Source organism: Rhinopithecus bieti, unplaced genomic scaffold (assembly GCF_001698545.2).
Source record: "Rhinopithecus bieti isolate Rb0 unplaced genomic scaffold, ASM169854v2 scaffold_11964, whole genome shotgun sequence".
In the NCBI taxonomy this organism is placed as follows: domain Eukaryota; kingdom Metazoa; phylum Chordata; class Mammalia; order Primates; family Cercopithecidae; genus Rhinopithecus; species Rhinopithecus bieti.
Genome location: NW_016807677.1, coordinates 4,667,382 through 4,678,623, shown reverse-complemented (window position 1 = coordinate 4,678,623; position 11,242 = coordinate 4,667,382). Strand labels below are relative to the sequence as shown.

Here is an 11,242-nt window from a genome sequence, read left to right as displayed (position 1 = left end):
TTGATGGTTGCTGACGAGTTGATGTTGGCAGCTCACCAACATGGCACAAATATACATATGTAACAAACCTGCACGTTATGCACATGTACCCTAGAACTTGAAGTATAATAAAAAATAAAAATAAATTTAAAAAAATGTGGAAAAACCAGAACTCTCATACTATGCTGGTGGGAGTGTAAAATGGTGCAGCCACTTTGGAAAACATTCTGGTGATTCCTCAAGAGGTTAGCTGAGGCAGGTAGATCACAAGGTCAGGAGATCAAGACCATACTGGCCAACATGGTGAAACCCCATCTCTACCAAAAAAGCACAAAAATTAGCTGGGCATAGTGGCATGTGTTTGTAATCCCAGCTACTCGGGAGGCTGAGGCAGGAAAATCACTTGAACCAGGGAGTCAGAGGTTGCAGTGAGCTGAGATTGCGCCACTCCAGCCTGGCATCAGAGTGAGATTCTGTCTCAAAAAAAAAAAAAAAAAAGGTTAAACATAGAATTACCATATGACACAGCAGTTCTTCTCTTAGGTATACAACCAAGAGAACTGAGAAGATATGTTCACAAGAACCTGTACATGAATATTTATAGCAGCATTATTCATAATAGCCCAAAAAATGGAATCAACCCAATGTGTATCAACTGATGAATGGATAAACCAAGTGTGGTATATTCATACCATGGTATACTGTTTGGCCCTAAAAAGGAATGAAGTACTGATACATACTACAACACAGGTGAACTTGAACATGCTCCGTGAAAGAAGCCAGATGCAAAATGATTGTGTTCATGTGAAATATCTAGAATAGGCAAATCTATAGAGACAGAAAGTAAATTAGTAGGTGCCAGGGGCTGGGGAAGTTATGAGGAAATGGAGAGTGACTGCTGATGAAGCTGGAGTTTCTTCGTGGAGTGATGAAAATGTTTTAAAATTGATGGTGGTGATGACTGCACAGCTTTGAATACTGAGGCTCCTCGACTTACAATGGGGCTGTGTCCTGATAAACCCATCATAAGTTGAAAAGATAATAAATTGAAAATGCATTTAATACAACTAACCTACTGAACGTCATAGCTTAGCCTAGCCTACCTTAAATGTGCTCCGAACACTTACATTAGCCAACAGTTGGGCAAAATCATCTAATATAAAACCTATTTTATAATAAAAGTGTTGAAGATCTCATGGAATTTATTATGTCCTGTACATTACTTCAAAACTGTGATGGTTTCCCACAGTTATAAAGTTGAAAAATCCTAAGTCAGGGACCATTCTATGTATTAGTTGAACTGTACACTTTAAAAGACATGAATTTTATATTGTATGGTATGTGTATTAGATCTCTGAAAAGTGGCATGGGTGTGTACATGTATATAAATGAGCTCTGCCAGTGTCAGGAAGAGTCACTGGCATCACTCATGCCACCTCTCTTTCATATGTAGATACACACACACACACACATATATATACACACATATGTATACATACACACACATATACGCACAGAGTGATGTGCCATATATTAAGCCGTTCTTGCATTGCAGTAAAGAAATACCTGAGACTGGGTAATTTACAAAGAGGTTTAATTGGCTCACAGTTCTGCAGGCTTTCCAGGAAGCATGATGCTGGCATCTGCTCAGGCTCTGGGGAGGCCTCAGGAAGCTTACAACCATGGTGGAAGGCAAAGGGGGAGCAGGCATGTCACATGGCCAGAGCAGGAGCTAGAGAGAGAGAGTTGGGCGAGGGGGAAGCAGCTGCACACTTTTAAATGACGAGTTCTCTAAGAGAACTCACTCATTGTCATGAGAATAGCACCAAGAGGATGGTACTAAACCATTCAGGGTAAACCCATCCCCATGATCCAATTGCCTCGCACCAGGCCCCACCTCCAACACTGGGGATTACAGTTCAATATGAGATTTGGGCAGGACAAATATCCAAACTATATCACACCATATAATGACATTTTGGTCAACAATGGATTGCATATATGACAGTGGTCTCATAAGATTATAATACCATATTTTTACTGTACCTTTTCTACATTTAGATGTGTTTAGATACATAAATACTTACCATTGTGTTATAATTGCCTGTAGTGTTTAGTACAGTAGCATGCTCTAAAGGTTTGTAGCCTAGGAGCAATTGGCTGTCCCATATAGCCTTGGTGTGTAGAAGGCCGTACCATCTAGGCCTATGTAAGTGTGCTCTAGGATGTAGCCTAGAAGCTACTCACTAGGAAGTGGAGAACTGGAACTTGACCCAACTCATGTGCTCTTTCCATGACTCCCCAACTGCCTGCACATTGACTGAGTGTTGTCCATGGGCTAAAAGGCTCAGGATCATTTAGCTCAGTACCCCGTCATGGGCAGGGCTCTTTTGGCTCCCTGTGCCCTATTTAAGACAAAATTGTCTAATGAAACATTTCTCAGAACATATCCTTATTACTAAGTGACATTTGACTGTACACACACATGCACACACACACATACATACATACATAGCTTTACTGAGATATAATACATACACACACACACAGATGCGCATTTATAGAGAAAGTGGAAAAGTAGTCCATTGAAGGGTTTTGACTGGGAGAATGATATGACTTGATTTATGTGTTTAAAAGATTATTCTGGCTCTTGTGTTGAGGATTGACCATAGAGAGTATTGTCATGTAACAAACCACTGCAATAGTAGCTTGAAACAGTAAAGTGTTACTGTCTCCGACAGTTCTGTGGGTAACTGGACTCAGCTGGGTGGTTTTCACTTGGGGTCTCATGTGGTTTCCATCAGGTAATGGCTGGAGCTGATGTTATCTGAAGACTCAACTGGGCTGGATGTCCGAGATGGCTCCTTCACTCAATTATCTGAGTCTCAGTGTTCCTTTGCATGGCTTCTCTCTTCAGCAGAGTAACCTGCATTTGTTGTGTGACAGCTCAGGTTTCCAGGAGTCAGGACACAGGAACTGCCAGCCCTCTAAAAGCTAGGCTGGAAGTACACAGCATTACTTCCACCATGTTTCATCAATTCGATAGTCATAGGTCAGCCCCAGATGGAAGGTGGTGGAAGGCTGGACTCTCCTTCTCAGTAGGGAAGTGACAGAAACCTATAGGGAAGGAGGAATTGATGGCAGCCATCTTTGGAAACAAGCTGCCACAGGGGACTCAAGTGGAAGAAGGAAGGACACCAGTCAGCTGCTGTTAAGATTATTGTCGTCAATATTTCAGCATTCTTGTCCTTTTCTGAGTGGACAACATGCCTCCTAAATGGTACCTTGAGCTTTGGCCTGGAGGGGTCTTGCCCTGTCACGATGGGAGGAGAGCTTTACAGGTGAGCTGACATTCCAGTCAGCGTGTCCCTAGCTCAGTTATAGAGAAGGTGACCTGACTAGGTTATTTTGCCCAGGGTTCCAGAGCTGCTTGTCGTGAAAGCAAGGGGAGGACCGAGTCTCCCAGGGTCCCAGCCATTTTCTTATTGCTAGACCGCAGGTAACTGAGAATCCCACTCTGAGAGTTCTAATCTGGGGGAATGAGCTGTGAGCCAGTTTTGCCAAGCAGCTTAATTCTGTCCATCCCAATTACATTTGCAGCATCAGGGAGCAAGCTGCCCTCTCAGCCAGAGGCAGGGGAGCAAGCTGAGTCCCCGAGGGATGAACAGCTGTGGAGGTTGTTCCCAGGCAGACCCCAGATGTATGGAGCATCCCCTGTGCGCCTGGCACCCGCTGGAGATATGATGGTGACCAACTCAGGCACACGCCCTGTTCTTGAAAGAAGCTGAAGGTCTGAATATGGTAGCCTGGGCCCTTTGTTTTCCCCCAGAGATCTTGTGGATGGGGCTTCTCTGCTGGAGGAGGGAGAGGTCAGCTACCGAGTGCCCCCTGCTGATGTTAAGGTAAAATGTGGCTTGCTCAATAGGCCACATGTGGCGTGCTCAATAGAGATTGAGTAAACTGAGCTCTTGAAAGGATGGGGAATGGAGAAAATGAATCCAAATTAGGGGTGAGAGACCAAGGTGGATGCTTTGAGAAAGGCTCCCTGCCAGTCTTAGTGTGAGTTGTGGGCGAGCTCCCCCAGCAGGGAAGAGCCACTTCCTTGTGTGGGGCAGGTGTTGTGCTCAGTGCCGAGGGGAGATTTGACAGCAGCCTTACCCTCAGGATAGGGCTGGCAAAGAGGGGTCCTGTGTGACCCTGGTGACTCTTTCTGACATGTGGCGGAGCTCATTCATCACTCATAGCGCTACTTCCTGCTGAACTCAGGTGGATTTTCAGTTCCCCTAATAATCAATGAGAGAATACAATCTGAAATCTATTTGCCCTCTCTATTCCAGGAAAGGGGACCCTGGAGGAAGGGAGTTGCCTGATGACAGGGAACGCTGAAAATATCACTAAAGCTGTTGGAGTGGGAAAAGCCAGGTGGGGGACCAGGTATCGTTGGGAAGCCAACAGGAGAGTAGGTAGGGAAGCGCTCTGAAAAAGAGAAGGAATGGGCCAGGCATGGTGGCTCACGCCTGTAATCCCAGCACTTTGGGAGGCTGAGGTGGGCGGATCACAAGGTCAGGAGATGAGACCATCCTGGCTAACACAGTGAAACCCCGTCTCTACTAAAAATACAAAAAATTAGCCAGGCATGGTGGCGGGTGCCTGTAGTCCCAGCTACTCGGGAGGCTGAGGCGGGAGAATGGCATGAACCCAGGAGGCAGAGCTTGCAGTAAGCCGAGATCGTGCCACTGCACTCCAACCTGGGCGACAGAGCGAGACTCCATCTCAAAAAAAAAAGAGAAGGAATGGAGACCCTGGGACACTGAAAATAATGCCAATGCCACTTGATATTTTTGCTACCTTAGTTTATAAAACACTTTTGTCTATTATACCATTTAACAGAGGAGACCATGGGGCCCTAGACACTACCCACTAGGAAGTGGAGAACTGGAACTTGACCCAACTCCAACTCAAGTGCTCTTTCTACTACTCCCTGGCTGCCTCCACATTGACTGAGCGTTGTCCAAGAGTCTGTAGGCTAAATGGTTCAGAGTGATCCTGTTTAGAGGTCATTGAGCTCATGGCCCTGCCTGGGAAGAGCTCTTTTGGATCCCTGTGCCCCATTGCACTGTGAAGCCCCAACACCTTGATGTGCACATCCTCCTCCTGGAGTAGGATACAGTTTGCCTGAATCAGATCAGTTTCATATCCAAGGCTGCCACGTGGGAGTTCATGGAGTTCACATGTGGCTTTGCATAGGGCAGGTGGTTATGGTGTCGTACAGGTATTCTTGAAACTGGAAAATGAACTTAATGGAAACTATTTCCAATTCCAGTCTATGCAAGAGAATGGCATCTTCACATCTCACCCCTTTTGACCCTACTTGACCTGGATTTCTGTCCTGGTGTGTGTGACCCCTCCATGCCCCCTGCCCTCAAGATCTTGATGGGCTCAAGCTGGTGTTCTAGGAGGCCACGCTGACGACGGTTGGGCTGGGCTCAGGCTTTGTTGTCACATTCAGTTTTCTGTTTTGGTACAACGAAGACTTTGAGGAGATAAACAGAGATCATTTTACACCTTTTATATTATGACAAATACATATTGCAAAACACTGCTGCTTCCAAAATGTTTGGGTTGCAGAGCAGTGAGGAATTAACAGCTAGGCAGTTCCCGAGATGCTTGTGCTTCATTTACACATCAGAATTTTTTTACACTGTTCAGTGAAATAAAAGTGAGAAAACACACATACACACACGTGCACACCCACGTGCACACCCACCGCACCACCTGGCTTCTATATCAGGAATGTCTTAAATTAGCAAGTAGTTCTTTAAGTCCAGATAAACTGATAAATACCATTAATGGCTTAATTTATACTCTGGGTTTGAAATTTGACACACGGACACTGTCTTGGCTCAGGAAGCACAAGTGGTTTTGTGCCAGAGGTTTTAATGACCGATCAGTAATATAAATTGCTGCATCACTGAGCAGAAATAGCTTCTCCATGTCATTTGATCTGGAAACTTCTCTGGCCAGGCAGCAGTTAATAAATTTAAAAATAATTACCCTCTTTATTCAAAGTCAAACTAATTAGGAGTGGGTTTTACAAATCATAATGTTGTTCAAGCCACTGTACATCCCCATTTGGGACTTGAACAGGCCTGGGGGCAACAGACAGGATCCGTGGTGTTAATTAGAGGGCAGTGAGATAACTTGGCTGCTGAGCTCCAGGGTAGGAGGCTGGGCAGTCTTCAGCATGCCCTCGGGAGAAAATGGGAGGTCTGAGTGAAGAGGCCACCAGGGTGACCTGTAGGAACCTTCAACTCTTTCAGTCCATCTGTAGGGGACCCAGAGCAGCTACCTATTTGTAATCTGAACATGGGGGAGTTGGGGCCAGGGCTGGTCTGTGTGGACCTGGCCAGAGAGACTGAGGGAGTCAGGGAGCAGGAAAGGGGGATGGGCAAATGACTGCCTGGGGACACAAGACCTGCATGAAGGCAGGGAAGTGGACGGGATGATCTCTAGAGGGCATTACTTCCTAGGAAAGTTTGAGCCCTAACAGAGTGGTGCAGGTTTGTCATGCAAATTACAGGGAAGAGGAACCCCAGGAAGCCTAAAATCAGGGTGTCAAGTGCAGGGTATTTGGTGCATAGTGACCCAGAACTTGGGATCTGGTGTCAGACTATCTAGATTCCAATTCCAGCCCCATTACAGACTGAATAATCTCAATATAGGCCTTGCATGGAGTAAGCACTCAGGAAATGGAGGTGCCAGTTTCTCTCATTGCATCATTCTCGTCTTCCTTAGAGGCCTCTGAGAACATGTATTTCTCCCACTGGGTTGGTGACGGGGAAGGGCCAAGTCAGTGAGGATGGTGATGGAGGAAAAGGAACAGTATACACCTGCTTTGCAAGGCCATGGTGAGGTCTTCCAGGATCCTTGACTATGTCCTCTGGCCAAGAGGACATTTGCAATGTGCCTACTGAACTAAGAGTTGAGAGAAGTGAGGGCAGATTGAAGCTCCATACCTTGAGCAATCTCATGGAGCAGATTTGGTAGATCTTAAGGCCCTGAGGTCTGGAATGCCCAAAGATTCTCAAAGGAACCATTCCCTGTTGATATCTAAATACGTGATATGTAAACCCAGGCCAGACAGGCCGCAAAACTGGAATCGAGACTAAGCAGGTATACCAGCCTCCAGGAGCACCAGGCCTGTGCCCTTCCACATCTTAGAGGAGGCTTCAGTGACTGGTGAAGGCTCAGGAATTTTGGGTTGCTGGTGGGGTCCTGAACCATGTCTGCTATCACCAGGAACCTGGGTATTCCCTATCTCTTGACTTCTTCAAACAGAACCTTCTACCTCATCCTACCTTTTCCCCAGTAAGAAAAAAGAGGCAAAGAAGCAGACAAAGATAGCTCAGGTCATTCCTAGGTTTAGAAGTTCTGAAGCTGGGAAGCTTAAGGGCACCCTCTGCAGGCCTAGTGTACTAGGTTGAACTAGACCCTAGACTTACCCTGGAGCAATTCAGCTCTCTCTTCTGGCCCTCAACCTGCCCTGCAAGGTCTGCCAGGTTAGTGACTCAAGTTTGGTGTCAGAACAGCCTGTATAGCTGGCTTATCCTGTAGTTCTTTCATTTCCTCGTTCTCTGAGTTTTTAGGTACCTACTGTATGCTGGGTACTTTGTGGACTTAATACATAATAGTGAACAGAAATTGGGCCCTGCCTTCCTGATGGTTACGGTGTTGTGAAGGAAATGAGCATGTAGGCTGAACTTGCCTCAGGCACAGATAATTCAACAGTTGTACTCTTTTGGATACTTTTGAGTTATTATTTTATGAAGTCTTCACTATAGTCCAAAAATAGAGACCTTTTTTCCTCCCTAATCTTTGCCAGAGAAAACTGAGTCCCAGAAAGGTTAAGGAAGACCAATCTGGGGCAGGACTTGAATGTGTGTCTTGGCCTTCTGTACCCCAGAGCCTACATGTTAGCATTGTCTTCCCTCCCTGTGGTGGCCTGGCTATCAGCTCTCATGTGCGGATCAATGGATCAAAGTCCCTATTTGAAAAAGGGGGTCAGTTAAGAACAATCCAAACTAGAGTTAGGGCCCACAAGTTCAGCCCAAGGTTCTCTCCACTGTGATTGCAAAATAAGTACTTTCTTTTACTGGCCTAGAAAAAGTTGCTTAGTTTCCACATTACTGCGTCACAGGGGAAGCCACTCAACCAGATGCAAATGTTGAGATGCTGGTCCTCATCCACTGTGTTGGCTGCAAGAGTCTTGCAGTCCACAAACAGCACACCTCTGGCAGCTGAGGGTCTATGCTGCAGATTCTGCTCTTCCCTCCTAGTAGGGAGTGGGCATTGGAGGGAACCCCACCCAAAGGGTCCTCTTGGTTTCAGTGTGAAGGAGGCTAGGAGGCATATACTCTCTCTTCCCCCCACTCTCTGTTTCTCTCTGTTTCCCTTTCTCTTTGCACTGTGTGGCTTCCCCCTTTGGAGGTGCAGAACTGTATCTCCAATCTTGCTGTTGGCTGCCTGCTTGCACTGGCCCCTCTCTCTCTCCTGATATGTTAATAATATTTGGAGGAAGCTTCAGGGACAGTCCCTGGCTCTGAACTTCAGAGTAGAAAATGAAGTCCTTGTTTGGAGAATTTTCTGTAGTGCGTCATCATGGTGGGGGAAGGGGGTGGAGTGGGAGTAGCAGGCAAGGCAGAGGATTTATTTTATTGTATTGTATTTTTTTATTATTATTATTATTTTTGAGACAGAGCCGGCTGGAGTGCAGAAGGCAGAGGATTTAAAAGGGTGAGCAGCATTGCTGCTTCCCTCAGGATAGCTGCTGGCCTTGCCCCCTCCTGCCCTGAGCTTGGCACGAGGGACAGTGCTGGGCACCAAGGAGTCCTGTAATGATAGGAAAACTAGCAACTGTTCTGGTTCCTCCTCTCAAGAACAGCCTCCCAGTGGCCGGTTCCGGAGGAGCTGGGAGGGGACCAGATGTTGACAAATAATCTACCTAAACTTTACATGGAAAAAAAAAAAAAAGTCTGAACAAGCCTCAAACCCCTGCCCAAGATGGAGGGTATCGGGGAGGATAGGACAGTGAGTCATCAGAGGGTCAAGCAGACTCCATGTGGTTTGCTGTGACCTCCCCATTGAAAACATAATGGCATTTGACTTTTATAAATATCAGAGGTGATTTGTATAGCATTTCACATTCTGTGCCAAGGAATTTAACATGAGAAAGCTCAGGCTCAAGAACGGCCGCGGAACGTCATAGGCACTTTGGGAGGAGGGTCATGTGCTGCTGTTTGTACAGTCAGTGCCCCAGCATAGATTTACTCTTGACCTAATTTCATGCTGTTACTATAAAGGCATGTTTGATGCCTAATATAGAGTTTTATTTTCCAAGCACAGGCTCTCGGCTGTGCTGGAGCCGCTTGCTGTGGAGTAGGGAGGAACAACCCAGCCATCTCCTGCTGGCCCAGACCAACCATTCTCTCTCTCCATTATTCATCCTAGCGGCTCCGAGGGCCCCTCTGGCCATCTTCTGGAGGGGCCCCCGATACTATTTTTTAAATTAATAAATTTCATTTTTTTAAGAGCAGCTTTAGGTTATAGAAAAATGGAATGGGAAGTATAGAGTTCTCGTTGTACCCCCTATCCTCACACGCAAGTGTGCAGCCTCCTCCACCATCAACATCCCACACCACATCGGTGGTGCGTTTGTCACAATCAGTGAGCCCACGCTGGCACATCACTGTCACCCAGGGCCCACAGTTCACATGAGGGTTCCCTCCTGTGGACCCTCTGTACTAGAGACCCCCGTCTCTACTCAAAATACGGTCTGTGGATTTGGACAGACGTGTAAGGACAGGCACCCACCATTGTTGTATCATACAGAATAGCCACTTCACTGTCCTGAAAGTCCTTTGTGCTCTGCCCTTTCATCACCCCAGCGCATTTTATATGAAGCATCACTCTCCTGGACAATGATTTGAGGGGATCAATGGTGTTTTGGGATTGGAGAAGGAGAATCGATGCAAGGCAGGGTTGGATTAGAAAGGGCTGAAGCTCATTTCCTCCACAGACATCTTGAGTGTCGCTTGATGCCAGACATGGATGCTGGGTCCTGGGATAGCGATGTTGGACATGTATGCTGGGACCCGGGACTGGGATCCCAGACATGGATGCTGGGCCCCCGGGATGGAGATGCCGGACATGGATACTGCTGGGACCCGGGATGGGGATGCCGGACATGGATGTTGGGCCCCAGGATGGGGATGTTGGACATGGATGCTGCTGGATCCCGGGACAGGGATACTGGACATGGATGCTGGGCCCCGGAATGGGGATGCCGGACATGGATGCCACTGGGTCCTGGGACAGGGATGTCGGACATGGATGCCACTGGGACCCGGGATGGGGATGCCGGACATGGATGTTGGGCCCCAGGATGGGGATGCTGGACATGGATGCTGCTGGATCCCGGGACAGGGATACTGGACATGGATGCTGGGCCCCGGAATGGGGATACTGGACATGGATGCTGGGCCCCGGAATGGGGATGCCGGACATGTATGCCATTGGGCAGGGGGCAGAACACAGACTTTGCCCTTCCCCGGCCTCCCACCCTAGCAGAAATGTGATTGCAAATTATCACTGGGGATGTGGAGGCAGCATGGTGTTTGGAAGCAATAATGAATTAGGAGAAGGAGAACTAGGTTCCTATCCTGGCTCTGCTATGGACTTGCTTCATATAGGACAAATGGCTTCGTTTCCTTGCTTCTCTCAAGGTAGGGTGTGGGAATTGGGCAAGAAAAGTGCTCTTTGGGGGTTTCTCTGGTTCCAAGGACAGCCTAAGATTCTGATCTTGTGTTGATGGTCTGTGTTTTTCTCAGCCTTAGTTTTTCACGTTTGTAAACTGTGATGAATAATCATAATGGTTGCCGTAAGAAATACATAAAGTCATACATGTGGGGCCAGGCGTGGCGGCTGACGCCTGTAATCCCAGCACTTTGGGAGGCTGAGGTGGGCGGATCATGAGGTCAGGAGATCAAGACCATCCTGGCTAACACGGTGAAACCCCATCTCTACTAAAATACAAAAAATTAGCCAGGCATGGTGGTGGGCGCCTGTAGTCCCAGCTACTTGGGAGGCTGAGGCAGGAGAATGGTGTGAACCTGGGAGGCGGGGCTTGCAGCAAGCAGCGATCACACCACTGCACTCCTGCCTGGGTGACAGAGTGAGACTCCGTCTCAAAAAAAAAAAAAAAAAA

The 11,242-nt window shown here is 47.2% G+C and overlaps 1 protein-coding gene across 4 annotated transcripts in view; it reads left to right on the top strand.

Annotated features, from left to right (window-relative positions):
- ZBTB16 (zinc finger and BTB domain containing 16) overlaps positions 1-11,242 on the top strand; it is a 207,056-nt gene that overhangs the window by 139,542 nt on the left and 56,272 nt on the right. Inside the window, exon 5 of one of the 4 annotated variants that reach the window (XM_017883149.1) lies at positions 3,580-3,863. The exons of the other annotated variants lie outside the window; for them this stretch is intronic. Within the exon in view, the coding sequence (XP_017738638.1) occupies positions 3,580-3,767 (188 nt within the window). The 3' untranslated portion in view covers positions 3,768-3,863. Of the gene's footprint in view, positions 1-3,579; positions 3,864-11,242 lie in introns of those variants that run through there. 4 annotated transcript variants of the gene reach the window in all.